This window comes from Cladophialophora psammophila, assembly GCF_000585535.1.
Source record: "Cladophialophora psammophila CBS 110553 chromosome Unknown aczJe-supercont1.21, whole genome shotgun sequence".
Lineage (NCBI taxonomy): Eukaryota > Fungi > Ascomycota > Eurotiomycetes > Chaetothyriales > Herpotrichiellaceae > Cladophialophora > Cladophialophora psammophila.
Window position 1 is genome coordinate 283927 of NW_006912942.1, and position 23999 is coordinate 307925.

Genomic DNA, 23999 nt, shown 5'->3' on the forward strand with positions numbered 1-23999 from the left:
TGGATAGGCACCTGGGAGGCACTTGGGAGGCACTTGGGAGGCACTTGAGAGGCACAAGCTCCCTCTAAGCCTCTAACAGAGAACTTTCGGTAGCTGTGCCACCCAATCCCACCCACCGAAACACTCAATGTTCTGCAAGCTCACAGTATTCCACATCACTCCACCCTTTCCGTTCTGGTCTTTTTTCCTCCCACTCTGGTTTCCTATCCCAATTAGCAATGGATTCTGACCGTTTGCCTGGCATTCCGGCTTAGCGAGGAAAGGTGTACACACGCGTGTGCCATCAGCCAGACCTGTCATTCGCTTGAATCCTCCCGTCGGCCTTCCCTCTTCCATTGTCAACCCACACCACACATTGGCTGCGCTGGTCGCCCGCTCTTAGCACTCGCCGCATATTGATTGTCCTCGGATTGATATACCCCCCCGCGCTGTCAGTGACACCGAACAGTCTCTCTCTCTGGAACAGGAGACCACGGTCTCGAGCTCAGTGGCCTATTCGAACTTGAACCAGCTCCCTCAGGTCTCGGCCTTTGGCGCACAAGAAGATGGATCGGATCAGTCTGCCAGATCAAGAGAAACTCGAACAAATAACCCATCTAACCATGGAACACCGCCAACACAGTCAGTCACCGTCGCAGAAAACGGCCTGGCCTAGGTGGGAGCGCAAGGGCAAGGAGAAAAGTCCCATCGCCCGCGCATGTACATGGGTTGTGGACCACCAGATCAGTAAGAACGTCCACAACGAGAGGAGCCCGTGAAATGCCTATACTGATCTCTCTCTCAGGCATATCTGTCAACCTCATATCTATGCTCTTCTTCATACACATCCTCTTCCCTTCGGCAAGGCATCACACCCAGAAATTCTTCCAAATCTCGTATTACAACCCGGCTACCGGAAACTTCGCCCTGGGCTGGGATGACATATTCTTCGTCTTTTACTGGATCATTGTCTTCACCGGCCTCCGCTGTGCTACTATGGACTATGTCCTTGGTCCCCTGGCTGGCTTTTTTGGCATTCGGAAACGGAAGCCAAAGGTGCGATTTGCGGAACAGGCCTGGATCCTCTGCTACTACACTGTGTCATGGTGCACCGGCATGTACATCATGTACAATTCCGACTACTGGCTCGACCTTCGGGCTCTGTGGAGGACGTGGCCGGACCGCGAAATGGAGGGTCTTGCGAAATGGTACTATTTGGTTCAGTTCGGTTTCTGGCTGCAACAGATCGTGGTGGTGAACATTGAGGAGCGCCGGAAGGACCACTGGCAGATGTTCACTCACCACATTGTGACCTGTACGCTCATATTCACATCCTACGGCTATCATCAATATCGTGTGGGCACCTTGATTCTCTGTCTCATGGACTTGGCCGACATCATCCTCCCTCTAGCGAAAATTCTCAAGTACTTGCATTTTGAGCTTGCGTGCGACATTGCATTTGGCGTGTTCATGGTGTCCTGGCTTATTGCCAGACATATTCTATACATGACTGTCTGGTACAGCATTTACGCTCATATCCCAGAGGAAATCGAGTACGGGTGCTATAGGGGCAGTGTGCAGGATCTTGAAGGTCCAATCCCTACGCCAAACGACTGGGATCATCTGATCCAGCCGTTCAAAAACCCTGTTGGACTAGTCTGCTGGAACAACAGCATCAAATGGACCTTCTTGACCATGCTCCTTGCTCTCCAGGTAATGCTGCTTCTCTGGTTCGGCATGATTGTCCGGGTCGCTTATAAAGTGATCACTGGCACTGGGGCGGAAGATGTGCGTTCGGACGATGAAGATGAGGATGAGGAGGAATACGTATCGGATGAGAAGTCGTCAAGGAATTATGTCGACAAAGTCAAACTCTGTGTGGATCCCCAGGATCAATACCTAGAGACCGAGATCCTGAGCACGGACCCTAACTTTTCTCTCTCGAAATCTTCCAAATCAAGGAGAAAATCGAGATCAAAATCTAAGTCCACTTCACCTTCGTCCTCGGCAGGGGGCAGACAATCGACACCAGAGTCGTCAACTGCAGGTTCCAGCAGTGGCGGGAGGAGAAAACAGAAGCATGAATCTGCACATTCCTCCGGCGTCAACCTGCTTGGAGGTAGCAGTGATCGCAAGGAATTGCTCGGCCGCATCGGCTGCGATAAAGGCTCTACGTCAGATTGAGCGGGATTTCGGTCTTGAACGGGTATGAGAGACAAACGCACTAGAAAAGTGTGTGTATGAGGTAGTTTCCTGGCCCGAGTCCTAGTCATTGTTTTTGGTTCGTCCAACAACTATCTGTGTCTCGGGAACTTTGTTCTCGTTGTCTTTTTTGGTCCCTGTTCACCACTGTGGCACACCAGATCCCAGCAAATCATGCCAGAACAAGAAACCTGTCGGGGTCTTTCCCAAGGATGCGAGAGGATGCCAAATACATAGACAGACGTGGGACTCGGGCCATGATCGAGCGAACGAGACCAGCGCTGATAGATACCTCAGGCCGGGCTAGAGAAGAACACAACCCACCGGATATGTACTGCACGGAGTACCTAGGGACGTACTCGGTACATACGTAGGGAGTGCCACGGCCCATGCGTGGCATGGCATGGCATGGCACACACAGGAAGAGACGGGACGAGACGATCCAATAGATCCCCTTCCTCGGACCAGACGGGCACCGGACAGGTACATAGCTACATGATAGATGGATGGGTTGGTGGATCCAATACCAATGCCCCCGACGACGACGCCGCCGCCGCCGCCGCAACAGCCTAGACAAGATTGTACGTACTCTAGATCATTCTTTCACCCATGGTCTCCAGGGCAATTTGTCGACCTCGCCTGACCGCCTGATCGAATGACGATTGTCGATTGTGATGGGGAGAGAGGGCAGGCTGGCGCTGCTTGTCGAATCGGTATTGGAGACTGTCGCTGTCGAGTTCCTATCCACAGAAAGGATTGTTCGCCTTGACTCTATCGCCAGTGTAGTATTGGTCCTAAAGGTACAGTGTTCTCTCCCCTTTCTTGCCTTCTGCATTTCCATCGAGCTCTTCTTCGCAATCACACCTCTCCTCCCTCCCGCCAAACAGTCCTTTAATCTCCCACCGGATGCTGTAGTTTTACAAATATAAGCCCTCCGGCTCCCCCTCATTCTTTGTCTTCATTACGCTGTCTCTCGCACTCCTGAAATCCGCCATGTTAACTCTCATTCTCCTCTCTCTTAGCGCCCTCAGTCCAGCTTCGGAACAGATTGCCTTGATATCCGCCCCACTCAGGTCATCCTTCTGGGCAATAAACTCGTCTAGATCGACATCTTCGGCGAGTGACATTTTGCTCGTGTGGAGTGTGAAAATCTTCTTCTTGGTGGCCGTATCGGGGTTCTCAAAGAGGATTTTTCGGTCAATGCGCCCCGGACGGATCAAGGCCGGATCGAGTGTTTCAATCTTGTTGGTCGCCATGATTACTTTCACATCCCCACGGTCGTCGAATCCATCGAGTTGATTGAGCAACTCCAACATGGTGCGTTGAATTTCTCGTTCACCTCCGGATGTTGATTCGTAGCGTTTCGTGCCGATGGCGTCGATTTCGTCAATGAACACGATCGAGGGGGCGTTTTCGGCCGCGACTTGGAACAGTTGGCGCACCAGACGGGGACCATCGCCGAGATATTTTTGGATTAACTCAGAGCCAACGATGCGGAGGAAGGTGGCGGATGTTTGATTTGCGACGGCTTTAGCCAGGAGGGTCTTGCCTGTTCCAGGGGCGCCGTACAAAATGACGCCTTTGGGAGGTTTTATACCCATCTCTTCGTACAGTTCTGGATGTAATAAGGGGAGCTCGACGGCTTCCCGCACCTCTTGTATTTGGGACTCCAACCCGCCGATGTCGGCGTAGGACTCTGTGGGTGCTTTGTCCAGTTTCATTACGGATACCAATGGATCGGCGTCATCGGTCAGAACACCAACGACAGAGACAGATTTGTGATGAAGCAGAATCGAAGCGCCGGGCTCCAGCAGATCCTTGTCGACAAAGGACATGATGGAGACGTAATACTCTGGACCGGTCGCGGAGGAGACAATAGCGTGATCATCGTCAATGAGTTCTTCCAGGTTGCCAACTCCCATCGGGCTGCCTCGCATGTCGTCGACCTTACTTCGTTCATCAGAGTTGCGATCTAGCGGTTCACCTTCGCCGGCGGTTGATGGAGCCTGTGTCTGAGCAGCTTTAGTTTTTCGGATCTGTTCTTGATTTTCGACATATTCTTCTTCTAGCAGAAGATGATCGTGGACTCTTTGCATTCGGAGGTATCGTAGTTTGCAGCGGGCAGTTGGGTAGATGGTGGGCAACTTTGCGGCAGCACTTGGGCCTGCTTGCTTGCGCTTCTTGCGGCCGATCCTGGTGGTGGGCTGCGGAGGAGGTTCGTACTTGGGCTTATCCTTCTGAGGAGAGTGTCAGTTGGAGATTCCTTGAGGAGTTTCAAAACCTGCAACCTACCTTCTTGTCCTTGTCGTCTTTTCCTCCATGACCAGGGCCGCCTCCCTGCTGTGATGATTGCTGGTTCCCCTGCAGGTGTCAGTAGAGCAGTTATCGCATTTCTTCGGGGGGGTTCATATCCTACCATGATGCAGATGGTTACAAGAAGATTCTCGAGGGTATGATAATGACCTGTGAGGAGATTGTGAAAGAGGAAATGGTTGAAAGGCGAAATGGCAAGATAATTGATTACGGCAACTTGGGAGGATGCGTGACGATGCCTCGTCGCGCCTGCACCGGTGCCAAGACGTGGCTAGTGAGAATTAGTGGGCCTAGTGGCTGGGGAAGTGTGGCGACTTTGCCGATTCGCCGATGAGGAGAGGCCCTCTCCGATTTCCACCACCACCACCACCCATCTGCACTCGCTGCCCCGTGCTTATGAAAGTGAGGCTGCGTCCATCTCTTCGTAGGCCACAAAGTAGGCAACACGTCCACGGCGGCTGCTGTGACACACCAACCAGTTCTTGTCATTGTATTGATAACTGCTATCTTAGCATCTCGACTCGTCAGCTGAGGTCTTTACGAGTTCGAGTCCTCAATCCACTTTCTCTACCACATACCTCCCCGCCCATCTGCGCATCATCTATTCTTCGACGTGATTCTAGCTCACAACTTCGTTCGTTCTTGTCCTGCCTCTAGCGTTCAACGGCATTCCATCTTCTTCGGGACTCATTCATACATTCGCCAAAGTCTGTCAGCCTTATCTCGCACTTGCTGATTTGCTTCAGCATCATCCCACGGTGCAGGACCTTCAATCATCCCTCTTCGAACGACCGAAACCTCCCACTGCTTCCCTCTTTCGCTTCCTTGCGCTAGACGGAAAAAAAAATGGCAGGTCACAAGGCAAGAAGGATAGCCAAGGATCTGGCGGACATCCGTGCGGACTCTACCTCTCAAATCTTTGCAGAGCCCATCGGGGATAGCATCACGGATTTGAGGGGATCTTTCAAAGGGCCTTCGGGGACCCCGTATGAGGGGGGTACATATGAGGTCTCCATCAAGATACCTAATGAGTACCCTTTCAAGCCGCCAGTTATGAGGTTTATAACAAAGATCTGGCATCCGAACATCTCCAGTCAGACTGTACGTTCATCCACAGGACCGGCTGACGTCGAAAAAGGGGACTGACAGCTTCTATAGGGCGCTATTTGTCTAGACACACTAAGCACAGGCTGGTCACCTGTTCTAACGATCAAATCTGCCATGATCTCATTGCAGTCGTTGCTTAGCTCACCAGAGCCTAAAGATCCTCAAGATGCGGTCGTGGCGAACCAGCTCATCAAAAACCCCAAAGAATTCGAGAGACAAGCACGAGAATGGGCGGTGAAATACGCTGGCGCTCCCAGATCATTTTTCGGCGAAAGCAGCGGTGGAGCTACCGACAAGGACATTGAGGCTGCAGAGAAAGAGAGCCAGGCGAGAGAAGCTCAAGCCAGCATTGCAGTGTACGACGGCTACAATAAGGATCTCATTGACCGATTTGTCATGATGGGGTTCGATGTGGAACGGGTGGTGGAGGCATTCAATTACGTCGGCATCGATCGTAACGGCGGTCAGGACTATGAACTTGAAGAGGCGTACATGGGCGATATTACGGCAAGACTGTTGGGTGAGCCTTAGATGCGCTGGTGTGTCTCTGAGCTTCCTGATTGATTCAATGCATAAAAGCGATGGTGTTGATATGGCAGGGTTCGGGGGCTGCCCATACGGTGGCTTCGGCGGGATGTCTATCACGAGAATCATGATCCATATGCTGTTCTGAGAAAAGGTCTACGTGCTTGGGTGATTATTGGCAGGTCTTGACCCTGGCTTGCTCGATTCTAGATAATGTATTAAATGCTAGATACTTCCACTAGCACGGCTGTGACAATGGCATCAATTTTGGCTGCTCTTTCATATACTCCGTACACCAAGCAGCTTGTCATTTTTGGATTGTGAGGGGAGTTCCCGCGGAGTGAATCAGGCGGAGACTTAATATTCTCAACTTCGTGTCTATTTTTGCCTGCCAGGCTGCCACCACTTCACCGAATCACACAGAACTAACAGACGGTCATCAAGCTAGAGAAATCAAAAAATTATCGACCGGTGACTGCAGAAGATGTCAAATTATCGTGTGCCAGCATGATCGAAGACGACATCTACAGAGCCTCAACACAATACCGTTATTGGTCATACACCAAAGAATCTTTGGCTCGGATAAGGGAAGAGACCAACAAACTTGCCTCTCAGAGGGTGAAAGCTGCGTTTCGACGCGTACATGCCGCTAACAGATCATCTCAAAATGGAGACAATCAAAACGGTGGTATTGAGAACAGCGATGGACCCGATGCTGCCCCCGTCGAGATCGAGACTTTGACGGTACATGAGGAGTTGAAGATTGTGGAATGGCACTGTTCTAAAATCATGGATATGGGTGAAGCCATGAATCCAAGGATACCTTCGCATATAGTGGTATGTTGATGTTCCCCCTTGTCGTGTCTGTCTCCTTTTCAGCGACCGATGCCCTTTTGCAAGAAACGCTCAATAAAATCCCTGTCCAAGTTGGCCATCTACCCCCCTGAATAATTTCTCTCCACCATTGCCTGGGTACCTTCTGTTGCAAGCCTACACTTCTCGATCTTACTACGGGAGCATCGGCCATTTGCTCTAACAACGTCGTTTCCAGGCCACGGCAATCCAATATCTCCGCCGTTTCTACCTCACCAACTCTCCGATGACTTACCACCCAAAACAAATCATGATGTGCGCGCTATATCTCGCCACCAAGGCTGACCACTTCTACATCTCCCTCTCACGCTTTGTCGCTGAATTCGACAATGTCAGCGAAGACGATGTAAAAGCCCCCGAATTCTTACTCTTGCAAGGCTTAAGGTTTACGTTGGACGTACGGCATCCAATGAAGGGTCTTCAGGGAGGACATGTGGAAATGAACGTTTTAGCAGAGGAAGGTCGGTTAGGAAGCAGCATCACCAAGGCCAATGGGAGTGACAAAAGGGTCGGCATCGCCGCGGACAGAGCGAAGAAACTCCTCGCTACAGCGGCCCAAATGACAGACGCCTATTTCCTGTATACACCCAGCCAGATCTGGCTCGCTGCTGTCATGGTCGCTGATCGAGAGCTCGTGGAGGCGTATGTCAGTGCGAAACTCGACGCACTGCCACTGGCGGCGAACGACGCGGAAGCAGCTGCCGCGAATTTTAAAAAGAAGTTGATGGCTACGCTCTCCTCTTGCGCCGCCCTTCTCGAGTCTCATCGAAGTCCCGAAGACGACGCCGCACAGCGCAAGGAGATGAGGCGAATCGGCAAGAAATTGACGGTATGTCAAAACCCGGAGAAAATGGACATCGTGGCGGTAGCGAGGGCCAAGGCAGCGGAGAAGAGGGAAGGCGGTGAGGGATCAGATGCAGAAAAAGCGCTCAAGAAGCGCAAGTTGGAGAGGGAAAGGCTGGAAAGGGATGGAGATGTGTTTGGGCCGGAATTAAGGGATGTTAAGACTTGATGGTTCACAAGTGATACCGATGTTGGAAGCCCGCCCTCGCCGCCTACACTGCCACAACTCGGGTGTCTTTATCTTCTTGCACTAGTCGGGGGGCAATGTTGCCATCAACGGTCTCCAGACGCGTATCTATTTGATACCGTCAAGATGTTGTCCTTGTCGAAGGACACTGGGCCAACACTTTGAAAACATGTGACAGTTATTCCGATATTATTTCCGGATCTGATGTGTTTGGCAATCCGTAGACCTTAGTGGGACTCAAGACAACCCTTCTTGAGACGGAAGGGGAAATTCCTCTTACAGCCTTTGATCGGACTTTTCAGCGCTTGTCTGTCCCACCATGGGGTAAATTTCTGGCGTTACATTGCATCTTGGTGATATCATACGGCCACCGGGTAGGTTTCCTCTTCAGTATTTTCACATGTGCAGGGTTTTAAGGATCGCGAATCGATGAGAAAGCGAGATATCAAAAGTCGTGCCCAAAGAGCAGCGTCTGTTACAATCTCTATGAAAGTGATTGAAGTGTTGGTGACACGAAACCTCAACCTCGCAAAATGGCAGCACGAGGCAAATACAACGTCGGCATTATCGGATATGGCTTGAGTGCTAAGATCTTTCATATCCCTTTCGTGAATGCGGTTCCGGATTTCAATCTCTATGCAATCGTACAGAGAAGACCGAAGCCAGATGATGATGCGAGCAAGGACTGGCCCAATATCAAGGCATATCGATCCACGGAGGAGATGGTGAATGACGACCAGGTCCACGTTATTGTCGTCACGACTGCGCCGGAGTCACATCTTGAACTGGCGAAGGCGGCTCTGTTGGCAAACAAGCATGGTATTCATCCTTTCCGCCACTTCTATCTCAACAGATCTTTATTTACTAATCGTTTGTTCAAAGTTGTTGTTGAAAAGCCGTTTACGCCCACATCAGCTGAAGCACAGGAACTCGTCGATCTGGCCAAAGCTCAAAACAAAATCCTTACCGTCTACCAGAACCGACGGTGGGATTCGGACTTTCTGACCTTGAAGAAGTACATTGAGGACGGCACATTGGGCCGCATAGTCGAGTTCGAAACTCACTTTGATCGCCATCGACCGGAGCCGCCAACGGATAACTGGAAGGCATACCATGCACCTGGCACTGGTGCGATATATGACCTAGGGACTCACCTGATGGATCAAGTCGTCTGCTTGTTCGGCATGCCGAAGAGGGTTACTGGGTTCGTCGGGTCACAGCGAGAAGTGAATACCACAGGGTTGGAGGACTCTTGTACGGTGCTGCTACATTATGACAGTCCCAAGATGTTGGTCACGGTCAAAGCTGGCGTCGTCAGCCCGGAGGTGAACCAACTGAGATACTGGGTCCGCGGCGACAAGGGATCATTCAAGAAGTTTCACCTCGATCCACAGGAGGATCAGCTGCGGAAGGAAGGCTTGAGACCCGGCGATAAAGGCTATGGGATTGAGAGCGAGGACAACTATGGGACATTGAATGTTTGCAAAGATGGTAAGGTTATCAGTCAGGTTGCTCCAACCGTCGAGCCTGCGACATACACGGAGTACTACCGGCGTCTTGCTGCTGCGCTGAGTGGAGATGTTTCTCAGGTTCCCGTTGCTCCTGAGCAGGCAGTGGGTGTCATAAGGCTGGTTGAACTCGCTCGTGAAAGCTCACAGTTGGGACGGACTTTGTCTGTGTGATAGTATTCATGTATGAGTCAAAGGATTCCCGAGAAATCGGAAAAGGATGGGATAACTCCGAATATGGCGGGAATACAATAGAGGGTATTTGGGAAATACATGGCGGCTGGTGGAGTTTTGATTCCCCGTAGAAGGCTGCGAGGCTGTGCCACGGTGAAGCATGACTACACAGAGATGATCCCATTCCCACAGTAGGTTCGTCGAAGGTATTTAATGATGTCTTTTCTGGACGATGCGGTGAGGACCGCGCACGCACTTGTTTGGTGTTGTAATCTAAAAGGCGGTCTTCTGCGCTCTCAATTTCAATGACCAATGGATGCAATCGACTCCTTTCCTGCTCGGTTGGGTCCAGCTTGGTTCCTCCTGCCCTCACTTTCCGCACGACTTGTTGCTCAAGCGAACTCTCTATCAGCCATATCGTACGCCTGGAGAGGCATAGAGTAGCAGGCTCAGAATGCTCCTGCGAATCGAAATCTAAACATGTATCTGAGGCATCCTCTCAACACACCCTTTCTGAGAACTCGTTGAGAACCGCGCACAATTCGTCCCGCAATATTGCACCTAACGGCAGTTTGCAAAGAGCATATCGAACCACAGGTCATAGCCTTCGCTCGAATATTCGGATCCAAGCTTTCCATACGCGCTCGAGATCGTCGCTCAAAAACTCAAATAGAGAATGTGGACCTGCTCCGACTCTTCCCAAAAAGCCTTCGCTGCCTTCCCATTCCACCACCCCTCCTCCTCAGTCCAGCCTTCGAAAGCGAACAAAATTGCCATATCCTCCTTATATTAGCGTGGGGTCGCTCCCTGGGGACAAAAGTCGAACCGGCAAGGGTGCGGGTCCGGATATATCACTTCCCAACAGCCCGGTCCAAGAACGAGAGTTTGAGAAAGAGCGTCAGAGGAGAGAGGAGGCAAGACAGCTGGAACTTGAAGAGAACATTCGAAGAGAGCAGGAGGCTAGGGCAGAGGCGCAACGCCAGCAGAACCAAAAAGCCCAAAGAGCAAGAGAGGAAAACATTGCACGCAAGCGAGAAGAATGGATGCACAAGCTCCGCAAAGCTAAAGATATCGCCAACCAGATCGAGACGTTCCCATGGAATGACAAGGCCGACCTCCATCGTTACTTGCAACGCCATCGTTTGGTGGAAAGAGCGAAACACCTCGAGTCCCAACTTAAGGATTGGTACGGCGAAGGAGGTCTCAATGAGCAGACTAGAGACATTGGCAACTTGATATATTTCAATGCGAGGGACGCACTCAGTGACGAAAATCTCGCGCCGATCCTAAGAGAGCTCAATGACACTGAGTTGTACTGGGCCTACTTGGGGAACCCAGATGGTGTCAAAGACGAGAAGCCTGGTGCGTCCTTACCGACGCGGACTAGACTTCGATTGTACGAGATCTTATGGCTACGCTACCAAGTGATTGATACTGCCTGGGTGATTTCAATGACATTGCACGATCTCCGACAAATACGAAGGCTAAAGGCTCAAATATTGTGCTCTGCAGAGATATACAGCTACCATAAACTCACCTACCCGCTTCAACTACTTGTTAACGCAATAAGTCTCAATGCCGAGCGTATAATGCTGGACTACTTCCATCTCAGACGCATGTCGGGACTTTTCTACAAGCCCTCATCGCGACGGCTGACAAAGCTATTTTATGAAAGCGCATTTCTCTTCCACGGAGCGAAACTGCGTTGGTTGAGCAGAATTGCTATCCGTGATGTGCGACGCAACCTTGAAGAGCTTGCGGCGTCCCCTGTCCAAAGGGAGGTGTTTTTAAAACTGGGACCTTTGATTGCACACAACCGAGCTTTCGTGGGCCTCCAGAACTCTTACAAAGGTCTCTTAACACTGCTCAAGATCCCCTCTCGATCTCCACCGGCTCGACTGCAGATGAAGATTGAAGAAGCTCATGACCATCTCTCCGATGCTCAAAGAGATATTCTGCTTTTGACTGAGTTCGCTATGCTCTGGTCTGGTGTTCGCAAGATATGCTTGGATAACCTGAACCCTCAGCGAGATTGTTATGTGCCAACTCTGCAGGTTGATCCTGCTCTGGCATCTTCGTTCCTGCCCCGTCACATTGTTATACGGCCTCAGAATGCTGTTCATTACGTTGCCCCCTGGCGAACTCCTATATCTCTCTATCCACTCGGTACACCAATCCCAATCCACTACGTTCTTACGTATTCGGGTCTTCGGATGGTTTTGCCACGGTTGACTGCCTGCAAGGTCCTGGGTTTCGACACTATACAAACAGCTAAAACCCAGGGAAACCGCTTGGTTGAGTTTTTAATTCTTGCGAGTGACCATGAGGTGGCGATTATCCACATTGCTTTAATGAGTCAATTGTCTCTCATTTCAAAGGAGCCTTTCCTTGATATCATGCAAAACTCTTCAATTTTGAAGGTTGGTGTCGATGTGGAATTCCAGCGGCGAATATTGGCAGATGGTCCTTCTGTTGAGTTAGAGGGGGCTCTCGAGCTCCGTGATCGTCTCGGCTGGAATGTATCCCCTGAAGCGGGATCTCCGAGAGACCGGGCTGGGAGTATCATCTCATCGATGGCCGCCCAAGTTTTCGGTTTCCCTTTACCCCCGGTCGACCTTTCACGGGCACTCCGAGATTTGCTTCTAGGAACAGAATTTCGTGCCATCAGGAGAGTTGGGTCAATTGAACCCCTTCATCTCCTTACACGTAGGTTGCAAGTTCCCCTAAAGATGTTTGTTATTGACGATGATCAACAGATCTCGCCTCACGTGCCTACGCTGCTTTGCAATTATATCGAGTGTCCGCCGGTGAGAAGCTCGGCTCGATACCCAGCTCCTCAGTTCAGTCCAACGTCGATGAGCATTCACTGGGTCCTGTTTTGGTCTACAGGCAGTCGGGTATAAATGATGATGGCCTACCCAGACAAAGATCACTCCCCCGCCAACGACTGCTCCATCTAGCGAGCATTGCGGAACACTGGGCAACGACGACCTTCTGGGCAAAAATACATCCGAAAGAGTTTAAAAAACTTTCTCGGCGAGAACAGAAGGTTAAAAGAGAAAAGGCTATCAGAAAGCTGACAGCCTATTGCTTGTTCACGACATTTAACGAGAGATTGGATACAATTCAGCGGTATATGGGGATGCGCCTGGTCGCTACTGAGATCCTGGCTATTTCTGACGAGGCAAAGGTTCCCCTGCGTCCAATGGACGTTGAATTACTTGACATCTGGCGCAGGAAGCGAGAGGAGAGCCTTCCTCAAAATGAAGCGCAGGGGAATGTCGGTTCCGGAGTGGTACCTACATCGCATGCTCATGGGAATGGAATCAATACTGGCTTCCCACTCTGGAAGTCAGGGTCACAAGCACCCTGGCCGGTTAAACCGGTACCGCCCCCTGCAATCAATTCTGCCGGTATACGGAAGGTTGCTGCAAAACGGAGCGGGGTTCGAATAGTGCAGTCTCTGTCGCGATCAACTCAAAATGTACGTCTATTGCCACACGACCTCACAACTCGACCTTCGCAAAAGAAGATTCGGGCGACTTTAACTAAACCAAAGAAGCCACTCTCCAGCACGACCAAAGCACAGCAACCTTCGCCTCGTTTGAAGCCGGAGTCAAGTACTTCTACCGCACAAAAACCACGTTTACGCTGTTCAGATCTGTCTGGCTCCGTGGACTCCCAGATAACTGATGTTACACAAGCGGTGCTAACAGTAGCTCGAAGGAAGCAACAGACGAAGGGAGCTGGGAAAAAGGAACGTCCGGTGTTGAAAGTGAGGGACACAGCGGCCAAGGGCAACGCGTCGGCAAGGATAGAGAAGGAGGGAACTGAGGAGGGAGAGGAGAACAAGACAACAACAAGGCCGAAAATCCCGAGGCCGTGGCCAAAGATCAGGCGGACTTGATGAAATCGAACGAGCGACGGCAAGGAAACTGATCAGGAAGAGAGACATGCAAAAAACATGTCAACCTGTGGAGGGCCATCGAACGAGCAGCGGGAGATAGAGCGCGATGGGCCCCAGAGACAGGTGAGAAGGGCGGGAGGCGCTCGAGGCCAAGGTGAAGATTGCGACAAGGGTAAAGCTGGCGAAGAAGAGAGGAAGAAGTGGCGTCAGTGAAAACATTGCCCTCTGCCAATTCTAGTCTGTAGTATCTTGGATCGCCCGTCACCATACATTGGTTCTTCGAAACTATCAGTCCATGGCGGCGCCTTTGTTCTGCAGTCGAGACCCATGCCAGCGAAGACAAAGTTCCACCCGCCCGGCATCTTTGAGGTCTCGTTGTGGAGAACTATAGCCGTAAGTATGTACGGAGTAGTCCAGTGGAGACAAGCAGCAAACCAGCTGAGCGACAGCAACCCCTCGTTCTTTAGCCTTTTTGCCTTGTGTCAGAGAGATGTTTTTCAAATGTCGCGTTCCCGAGTTTGGTTTGCGCAGACCACCCGCGACCGAGACTTAGACACAGACCCAGACCCGGGCTATGAAGCCCGAAGGCAAGAAGACAAGAAACATTCGAAGATGAATGCACAGATCGACGCACACGAGTACGCACACACCCACACAACGCGATACTTTCCACTTTGCGCAATTTCTCTCTTTCTGTAACAATTAACCAGTTTGTCCAACTTGCCGGAACTGTGCATGGAGTGCATTACTAGTAGCTTCAATTCGCAGTGTTGTTATACATCATCTCGTATATGTTTTGGTTTTTTTTTCCCAAGTTGGCTTTTTACATGATTCAGGAAAGAAGGTTGAATCAAGCAAGGATTTTCTCTCCCAGGTGATGTGATGTGATGTGATGATGCGATGATGCGAGGGAAAATATCCATATCCAGATCCAGATGCCAGATGCGAAAAGAAAGATGGGGGGGGGGGAATGAACGGAGATGAGATGGAACCGCAAAGAAAAGAAGTGCATCTACCGCGTAGTCTGGGCCGGGCTGCAGTGGTCAAACCCAAACCTGATCGGGCAGGGGGGTTGGTTGGATGAGCGCAGATAAGGCAGAAAATCATGATGGAGATCAACTGAATTCCTCCTCGGTACCCGGGTACTTGTGATAGCTATTAGCTCGACCATACCTAGGACGTTGTTAGGCACCGACGTCAGGTGTGGCACCGTTAATTAGTCAGTCAAGATATAGAGCGAGTATTAGTAACCCAGCGGGGCAGGAGTCGACACATCCGGCCATAGCGCGGCTGAAATGGCACTAGGCCGAAAGCAGGCAATATGCTCAAAATGGAGGTCTGTCTGCAAACGCCGAGCGAAACGCAAATCCACCCCCTCGCAACGTCAGAGACTTCAGCGTCCGGGATCAGCATCACCACCACCATCAGCGTCAGCCTCGCGCCACCAAACCAAACCACCCGCCCACACCCATTCCGGGGTCCGGCCCCGTTTTCGCTTGCTTGTTCGTTCATCCGGGTCTCGCGTCCGCATCTTCGGCTTCGTGCAGAGTCCAAAATCGGCCTGCCCAACTTGCTCCATTACTATTCCTCCTCCAAACATACGATTTCGTTCGTTGCGGTACTAGTAGTTGCCCAGCATCGTATCTGTGCGTGCTGATACTAGTATCGACCACGGTACCGCCACCTGCGAACGGTTAGGCTCGTCTATGTATGCAATATGGACTACTCGGTACTAGCTCTAGAGTCTCGACAAGGGTTCGTATGCCCGGAATAGGCTTGGTCGCAACCTCCCGAAGTCGCTCCAGAATATCGAGTGCTGAACTTCATTATGTACGATTATGCTTCTGAGCGACCATGTGGCGCAACGCAATGGGAATGTAAGCACTTTTGGGACGTCAAGCCTAGCATTTTTTGCACAAGGGAAGTGTACTTGCCGTTTCCATCTCATTGAGAATGCTGCTCTTACTATCCAATCGCTGTCACAACTCGATGCTTTGGAGACCCACTCATATACCCAGCAAGCACTCCCGTATCAATCCTATTGTAACAATGGTCACCGAACCCAAAACCAATGTTGCCTTATCTCCCCTCAAAAGCAATCACGACCGGCCCCATCTCCGCCAAAATCGTCCCTCCCTTTTACCCATGCCCCTGTGTCCTTGCCTCCCAGACTCTTCTCTCCTTGCAACCCGCCAATAATACACCGGCAAACCACTGACCACAAATGCAATGACAATTACAGTCTGGACTGGCTGTGCCACCACAGCCCGACTGACGAGGAACAAAGACACGCAGCAGAAGATGATGGGTGTGGTGATGAATGTGCGATAGGGTCTTTCCAGTCTCGGTTCGCGAATTCGCAAAACGATGAGGCCCAGGACTGTCAGAAAGTAGAAAGTGTATCCAGCGACGCCGTAGAATGTGAGTAGTGTCTTAAACTCGCCGAGGATAATGTAAATCATGCAGAGGAGCATGTTCAACAGCATTGCGTTAACAGGCGTATATCCCAAGCCGATGGATTCATCTCCGAAGATGCGAGCGAGGGTTTTCGAGAGCCACGACCTTTTGCGGGTTTTGGTCAGGGATACTGGTGTCTCCGGACCGGAAGAGGTCCCAAACCCAATCTTCCCGAACATCGAGGGCAGGTAGCCCTCTCGCCCAGCAACGTAGACCAAGCGGCCAGAGGTGAAAGTGGTGGCATTAAGTGCACCAAAACATGAAGCACTCACAATCAACGCCAGGATGAGCCCTCCAATGGGGCCAAAGACTTTGCTCCCAAACTGAACGGCAACGGTGTTGGACTTATTGATGGTCTCTAGAGGCAAGACGAAAATGTATGCGACATTGGCAAGAAGATAGCATACTATAACGGCAGGCATGGCGGTATGGAGCACTCTTGGTAGATCGCGTGCTGGGTTCTTGAACTCGCCGGTGACGTAGTTGGTGTTATCCCATCCGTCAAATGCCCAGAGGCCTGCGTAGAGCGCAACGGCCCAGCTGGAAATATCAGTCGACGTGTTTTCGAACCAGTTGTGGTCGCGCCAATCTTTATTGGCAGGGCCATTGAAGGAGAGGCCCGTCACCGCTACGACGATGCCGATGATGGTCACTGCCACGAGCGCAACGAATTTGAAGAACATGAACAGATCCCCCAACCGGGCAGCGAAGCGTGTCGAGACACAGTTGAAAAGGGTGACGAGCATCAGTGCGGCCAAGGCAGGTATTTTGTTGATCCATGGATTGACATCTTCGACCTCTGCACCGATGGCCGCACGGACAACGTATTCGCCGAATATGATCGCGATAATGGCTGCGCCCCCGGGTTTGAGGACAAGAATGGCCGACCATGTGAACAAGAAGCCCACCACTTCGCCAAAGATCTTGGACAAATAGACCTGCGCACCTCCATTGAGTGGTATGGCACCTCCGAGTTCAGCATACGAGGCCGCGCCGGTCCACGCCAGGAGGCCAGAAATTGTCCACACCAGCAGCGCTGCGCCCGGGGATCCTACGTGTGAGTTCACTTGCGCCGGCGAAGAAAAGATCCCAGAACCTATTATCAACCCGACCACCAGCGAGAGCCCGTTCAGATATGTCAAGGTTTTGTTCTTTTCGAGATTTTGCAATGCGCCACGTCTTTCGAGAGACAGCGAGACGGCCGACGGGTTGCCTAGCGCGGTGTATCCTCCTCCTGCAGTTGAAGAAAGTGGGAACAGCGCAGGGGTGAAGTCAAAGGCGGATGAGACGGAGTAGGATCGTCCATGTAAGTTGCTGCGTGCCGATGCTGGATTTGCACTGTCCAAGGGATCCTCATTTTCGAGGGACAGCCGTCGAGAGGAGGAGATGCCGGATCGCGAGGACTCCTCGGACGTAGGTAGCTCATCGTGCTCGGAGTCGGCTAGAGAGGCAAGCTCTAAGGAATCTCTACCTGGGAAGTGAAGAGGCTTCTGGATTTCGGAGAAGCCAGGTGAGGGTGGTGACATGGTTCGTCGTGTCGGCGTCGAGGCAAGCTCGGCGAAGTCAGGGATGGGGTTACTGGGATTCGGGGTTCATGGTGTCGGCTCGTTATTCCCACGGGGAGTGCATATCCAATCCAGTTGACAGTGAGGGATATTGTTTTGGCTGGTACTGATAGCCGTCTGGGGGATGGGCTGGTGAGGCTTGATGGGTCGGAGAAGGCCAGGCTGGACGTTGAAAGGAGCCAAGCCGCTAAGACTGCCAGAGGGCTTGATCGGCGGAGAGGTTGGCGCTGCTTTTAGCAGGTCGTATTTTTCGGGGTCGGACGGTAATATTCACATCTCTCGCTTGCGGCGTGCAGGGCGTCGAGGCGTGTTTACTAACTCAATCCTGGACTCCATTATATCAGCATCCCACTGACATCCCACTGGCGCCGTGAGCTTCGGGCGGGAGCGGTCGAATGACGAATGACACACGGCGAAAGCACGAGCAAACTTGCATGCGGAAGTTTGCAATTCCTGCCCTCCCCTTGATGTCCTACTGATCGATTCTGTCTCCCGTCCTCCACCGCCTCATCGGAAACTTCGACGATGGCAAATATACATGTACGCAACTTGCCTCCCGTGGAGAAGCTCGATGCTTCTACGTCCCGGCGCCCTGCTCTTGATTGTCGGGCTGGTCAGACTCACCCCACCGCCATTGGTGCATGGGCTTCGTGTTCCCTCGTTTATCAGACGTCAGGCCAAGAGGTTCCAGCGACGCAGAGGTTTTCTTCACGTTGACGTGTCGGAGTGGGTGAACTTGTTTGGTTGTGGCGCATCTTGTGTTTCTGGACGACTCTCGCTCATTCGCACCGGTACTCAATAGCGCGTGCCGAAGTTAAGACTCACCGGTCTAAAAGAGGCCCCCGATCGCTGTTGCCACTCCAAAGTTGCAACAAATCCCTGGTCAGAGAGCGCAGCCGCACATGAGAGATGAAAGAATAGAAGAGAAGGTGGAGAGATGCGACTTCTTATGGCCATTGAAGCATAAGACGGAAATGCCGGCCGCCTTTGATCTTGTGCCGCCCACCTGCATGCCTCTTCAAGGACCTAACGCACTTCTATGCTGGAGAGCCTGAGGATTCTCCAATCGGAAAGGCATATTGCTGCCCCTTCGCTCGTACCACATCAGACCCAGACCCCCCCAGCAGGGCAAGCTACAGACCCTTAGCCACACGCGAGATGCCATAATCGAGTTCGCCTGCGGAAGATCGAATATTACCAAAGCGACGGGTCCAGGCTGCACTACAGGTAGGCTTCTCTTAGTCATGTTTATGGGGGATATGAGGGCCTCTGTGGTTCTTCACATTGGAGGAAATTGGCCGTGACGAGTGGACTTTTGCTCCTCAATGCTGTACACTACCTTGCTAATGCGCCTTAGGAGTCTCCAGGGTTAATGCCCTTATCATCTTCCTACGAGTCTATTCCCTTATATCTATCCCTTTGAGATAATTAATCATCTGCCTCTGCCGCGGAACTCTTGCACAGAGACAGCCTACCCTCAATCAGACCCTTGCCATGTCACAACCAATTCATTTTGTGCATGAGAAAAAGCCAGGGTCTTCCCTGGACTCGAATCAAGTACGTGCTCTCCGATCCCATGTTCGGAAAGTCAATCTCGAGCGGTCAAACCAGAAGAGCACTCGGCGATTAGAGAATTTTCGCTCCTTGACCATTACAGATTTCTCAGAGGGAGGCAAAGTGAAAAGCGGCAAGCGGAAACAACCCCCGAACCTGGATGCCTGTCCCAGTCTTGAACCGGAAATTGAAAACCTTCCATCACGAGAAGGTGCTTCACAGCGTTGCCCCCTGAATCCTGGTGATGCTGATATTCCCACAACCGCCTTTCGGTTCCTGTCGTCATCTGATGGTGAGCGTCCTCCGAGACGGTGCAGCTGTAGCAGGGCAAAGCCACCCAATCCAAAACTGCCGAGCCCGGGTCAACTCTCGATTGGCGGTGCATCTTCCTGCAAAGACGGGTGCCACCCATATGCATCACAAATTTCAAAAGCCATTGACCTTGACGAAACACGAATCGATTATCTTCTCAGGAGCTGTAAGTGTCTTGTCCTTTTTAGGAGGAAAGCTTGTTGCTAACCTCATTTAGGTGCCTTCCAAGTGGCGGCTGAGCCACTGCTTGTGTCCGGCCCTGTCGATGGGGACTTGACGACGCTCTCCCTATTTCCAGAGTGCCTGACTAACTCAGCCTTTCTATACGCCCTTCTCTATTCCATACTTCACATCCATAATTCCTGTAACACAACGAACGAATCACTCCTGCTCAAGACGAAGGCCATCGAATGTCTGAGAGAAGACTTGCAGAAGGACGATCCCAACATTCGAGCCCTGTCGATTGGAACAATACTGCTTCTATCCTGCGTTGCGGTACGTCAAAGGCTCGGGGACGTTAGGGCGAAGGCTAATCGGACAACAGCATCATTGTGGTGACCTTGCCGAATCCTCAGCACATTCGGAGGGCCTCTATAAGCTTCTCGAGCATTGCCATGCAGATGGTACGCAACTAAGATCTGAAGTCCTGCACGCAGTTTTTTGGTTTGTCATACGGAGACACAAGTTTGGAATTGGCTTGCTAACCCTTCATTGCAGGCAGCACCTTCTAGGCACCGCGCTCGTGTGCAGCCAACATCACTTTCAGCAACCGGATTTTCGAGGTCTTCTGGGCCGGTCTGAAGATTTCCCTATCAGTTCACTGCCTGCCCTACCACTTGGATTTGCTTTACACGAGGAAATCATTAGCAATGATGTACTGCTATGTATTCGCAATGTCCTCTATCTTCAAGAGCTCGCCGCCGCGGGTACTACGGATCAGAAGAAAATTGAAGACCTACAGACATCTATCCAATCTCGGCTTGTCTTCCACGAGGAAAGCTGTAAGAAAATTGGCCCGCTAGCAGAATGCTGTCGGTTGGCAGTATACATTGTTTGTTACATGACAAGTACCCCGACGTGGAGGAGCGCCTTTGTCCCATTGAGACTGGCGGAGAAGCTTTTGGCATACCTTGACAAGAGTTTTGCTACAGACTTATGGCGCTATCGACGCGATTTATTTCTGTGGCTGCTACTCGTCGGTATGTCCGTTGGCAGAGGGCGCAACTGTTTTGCCGTTGAGCTGGCCTCTCGATACCAGGAGTTCATTGACAAAGTGATCGAGGATGTTTCAAACTGGGACGAGTTGAAGGATGGACACAAAGCCTTGCACAATGTCGTGAGACGGTTTATCTATGCTCGAGACTGGGTCGCAAAAAGACATCAGATCTCCCGTTGGACGGATCTTGAGATGGGGGTCTTTCTGTGTGGTTCCGATGATGTTGACATTGACATGGGAAACGAAGAAATCGATGCGCTTTTGAAAGAGCTGGTCCCGGATGCTAACCTTTTTGAGTGACGCTGGACAAAGTATGACAAACCTTGCAGGGCCAAACATTCAGCCTTCCTTGGCAATTCGTTCACGATCCCGTTCCTTGGTATTAGCCTGCCGCGAATATCGAGTCACAATATTGTTCAACAGCTTTGCTACCTGGCAGCGTTGCAGGAGTCAATCACTGGATGGCTGTCGACTCATGTGCAAGACCTGTACCTACGCAACACGACGCTTTGTTACTGGCATCCCGTCTGCTCGGCGCTCTCTCTGAGACGGTCTACAACCAGCACCTCACGGTTCTGTTTCGTCCCATATCACAAAATCATCATGGCGATCTCTTGCTGCTGACCTGTCGGCTTGCTACGTCCCAACTGTCAGCATGAACGCAATATAATATACGGACGATCTAAGGGTTCGGAGATCCCTGTAGACGCTTCAGACGCTTGCCGCTTGCTCTTTGCTATCCGGACATCTTGACGAGTCTTTGCTCTTAGTCCCACTATTGAATCCAATCCCCCCCTGGACCGAGGCGCTGTCTCAGATTCATCTCGTCTTTTCCGACGAGCCTTTCGGACACGATAGGAATATTCAAGTTCATAGCTACCACAAATGATTTTTTGAGGAGTTGTCTTTCTGTATTATTTTCCCGTTTTCATGGAAGCAGTCAATCCGTGTTCTGTTGTCAAACACGGATTTTCAAATCGCCGCAGACGGCTGGCTGGCTGCACACGGCTCAGCTCTCGTCTTACCAATAATCGTTCATGACGACCAAGGCATACTGCGTACTCGCAACCGTCTTTTGATCTGGACGCGGATGCGTCTAGGACTAGACCAGATCAAAGGGGCCATTTCCTTTTCCTCGCATTGTCATTGTCTTTGTCAATATCTTCAAGGTCACTAACTAAGCATTAATTTCAACAGCCCCGATTTGGGTTTTCTTTTCCACTTGAAAGGGGGTCTAGAAATTGTTTCTTCCCTTGTTGTCGCTGTTAGGCTGGGTCAAGGCAGGTTTTTGTTTCGCTGGCACCGCTTTCTGCTTTCGGGAATGGCATACATGCCGCATACGGAAGGTAAACTGTGTATGTAATCTATGTGGATCCGACTCCACTGTGGGCCGTGCCGGCGCCCACTAGCCCTACCTGCCTGGCGAGCTACATAGGTAGTGCCTCGTACGAACAATCCATACCTAGCTCGCTGGTACGGAGCATGGAGTACATAGACACACTAAGTATAGAATATAGAGTGTTCGGAATTGCTTAGTGGAATTGTCTCATCTGTCCCCCTGCTACCCGGGTTAATTCGTACTACGCGGAAGAAGACAGCGAGAGAGATAAGGAGGTCATACCTCTTGTACACACACCCACATAGGCACCTATCGCTAGGTACACACTGGACTGTGGAAATTCGCATAGAGACAAGGACTGGCACGGAGTATGAAGAACATACTACGAAAGTATTAACGGGGCTTGGCTGACCAAGCTTACATAGTACGGAGAAGCTTGTACTGAGGAATATTCATCGGCCAGACTGGCTGAACGGAGCACCACCTGTTGCATGCATTGTTTTGTAACTTTGCTTGATATTGAAGCCATGGATGTGTGTGTCTGCCTCATCCCAGTGTTGCTATCCTAGTTTTCCAATTGGTTCGAACTATCGGCTGTCTGTTCACTCGCGAGCCATCTCGCATAGCGCTCTCTGTCCCGTACAAGGACAGTCTGTTGGATTGTCCAAAGAGCTCAACAACGTCGCCCTTAGCTTGTCCCCCACCGATGCCAGCTTCGCTCTATGCACAGTCAACTCCGGGCCCCTGCTCCTGCTAGCCCCCCGTAGCAGCTCCTCAGATCTGTGCCAATCCACGTTCAAGGTTGAGCTTCCTCACACCACTCGGGAATGTTGCTTCGTCAATCCACAGCGACAACCGCCACTTTCAGTTCTTCTGTTGTTTTCTCCTTATTCGTCCGAGACTTGGAATCTGTTGGAATCGTATCTTGTTCGTTGGTAAAAGTTAGCTCGAAGGTCTTTTGTCCTTGGGAGTAGAGATCCAGCCGTATCCTAACTTTCCTCAGTCTCACCCCCTCGAGCGGCGTCTTTACGGATCTTGGTTTCACAGGAACGCTTCATGTCTGACTTTCTGTCTCTGGTCTCGGCCCGTTGAACCGGCCACTGTGAGGAATGAGCATTTCCAACGACGCTAGCAAAGCTTGCAAACAGCTTTCCACACAATATTCTAGCTTCACAACATCCGCGCCATCAGAGCGTCGTCCAAGCTGGACTCCGCAGCGTTCCAAACTTTCCAACATAATCAAGATCTCACCCTCGTCCACGGCATTGGCAGAGTCAAGTTCGCCCAGTTGGTCGTCCACCATGCGAAAGATGTTTCCAAGCCGTTCGTCAAAAATTTCTTGCGTTGCTCTCGGTTTAAGAATAATACCACGCTCAGAGGCTTCGAAAGTCGCGTATTTGAGACGTCGAAAGACTGCGTAGACTTCAGGGTATGATCTCGTATTCTTGTGAACTTGCGTCAGCAAGTCTCTTCTTCATTTCCAAATTTGCTGCCACTGCTTCTAAGGCGTGTGCCTTCGTCCCGCTGAAATCCTCAGAAAGCTGAAGCACGCCTCCTGGAATTCACACTGCAAATGTTTTTTCGACCAATTCTTCGAGCTTTAGTGATCCGTCGACAGAGCGGATGCCGACGGTGGCTTCGCCATGCGCAATTGTGTCGTCGTTGGCGGACGAGCTCACACAGCAGATATCAGTTGTGACACCACCGATATTAACCACATAGTGGCAGTCTGCGACTTCACCTGCTCCCATCCGACTGATCAATCTTCAGCCACTGGGGGCATGACCATGTCCGACATCCGTCAGGAGCCTGTCTATCGCACCCAATTCCGGGACAAGTTGACCTCAATCTTCGAATATGCCCTCGACTGCGGGATTGAAAGGAGTAAAAGTCTCAATTATTATTATTCCTTTGGGGCTCCCAGCTTTTGGCGATGCC

General features: G+C 51.3%; 8 protein-coding genes across 8 annotated transcripts; 6 read left to right on the plus strand and 2 right to left on the minus strand.

Annotated features, from left to right (window-relative positions):
• Positions 1–602: 602 nt before the first annotated feature.
• On the plus strand, positions 603–2163 carry A1O5_10734 (uncharacterized protein; the record flags this gene model as incomplete). The annotated part of the gene is made up of 2 exons (XM_007751309.1): positions 603–726; positions 785–2163. 2 exons carry the CDS (start codon positions 603–605, stop codon positions 2161–2163), a joined length of 1503 nt encoding a protein of 500 aa, XP_007749499.1.
• A 935-nt stretch (positions 2164–3098) lies between these two features.
• On the minus strand, positions 3099–4600 carry A1O5_10735 (26S protease regulatory subunit 4; the record flags this gene model as incomplete). Its single annotated transcript, XM_007751310.1, has 3 exons — positions 3099–4418; positions 4474–4542; positions 4598–4600. The coding sequence occupies 3 exons, from the start codon at positions 4598–4600 to the stop codon at positions 3099–3101; spliced, it is 1392 nt and encodes a 463-aa protein (XP_007749500.1).
• A 740-nt stretch (positions 4601–5340) lies between these two features.
• On the plus strand, positions 5341–6132 carry A1O5_10736 (ubiquitin-conjugating enzyme (huntingtin interacting protein 2); the record flags this gene model as incomplete). The annotated part of the gene is made up of 2 exons (XM_007751311.1): positions 5341–5595; positions 5653–6132. The coding sequence occupies 2 exons, from the start codon at positions 5341–5343 to the stop codon at positions 6130–6132; spliced, it is 735 nt and encodes a 244-aa protein (XP_007749501.1).
• A 501-nt stretch (positions 6133–6633) lies between these two features.
• On the plus strand, positions 6634–8011 carry A1O5_10737 (uncharacterized protein; the record flags this gene model as incomplete). The annotated part of the gene is made up of 2 exons (XM_007751312.1): positions 6634–6963; positions 7178–8011. 2 exons carry the CDS (start codon positions 6634–6636, stop codon positions 8009–8011), a joined length of 1164 nt encoding a protein of 387 aa, XP_007749502.1.
• Positions 8012–8562: 551 nt separating this feature from the next.
• On the plus strand, positions 8563–9711 carry A1O5_10738 (oxidoreductase; the record flags this gene model as incomplete). Its single annotated transcript, XM_007751313.1, has 1 exon — positions 8563–9711. The coding sequence occupies one exon, from the start codon at positions 8563–8565 to the stop codon at positions 9709–9711; it is 1149 nt and encodes a 382-aa protein (XP_007749503.1).
• A 1043-nt stretch (positions 9712–10754) lies between these two features.
• A1O5_10739 (uncharacterized protein) lies at positions 10755–12614 on the plus strand (the record flags this gene model as incomplete). Its single annotated transcript, XM_007751314.1, has 1 exon — positions 10755–12614. One exon carries the CDS (start codon positions 10755–10757, stop codon positions 12612–12614), a length of 1860 nt encoding a protein of 619 aa, XP_007749504.1.
• A 3103-nt stretch (positions 12615–15717) lies between these two features.
• A1O5_10740 (uncharacterized protein) lies at positions 15718–17601 on the minus strand (the record flags this gene model as incomplete). The annotated part of the gene is made up of 1 exon (XM_007751315.1): positions 15718–17601. One exon carries the CDS (start codon positions 17599–17601, stop codon positions 15718–15720), a length of 1884 nt encoding a protein of 627 aa, XP_007749505.1.
• Positions 17602–19134: 1533 nt separating this feature from the next.
• Positions 19135–21022, plus strand: A1O5_10741 (uncharacterized protein; the record flags this gene model as incomplete). The annotated part of the gene is made up of 4 exons (XM_007751316.1): positions 19135–19672; positions 19724–20001; positions 20051–20169; positions 20224–21022. The coding sequence occupies 4 exons, from the start codon at positions 19135–19137 to the stop codon at positions 21020–21022; spliced, it is 1734 nt and encodes a 577-aa protein (XP_007749506.1).
• Positions 21023–23999: the final 2977 nt, after the last annotated feature.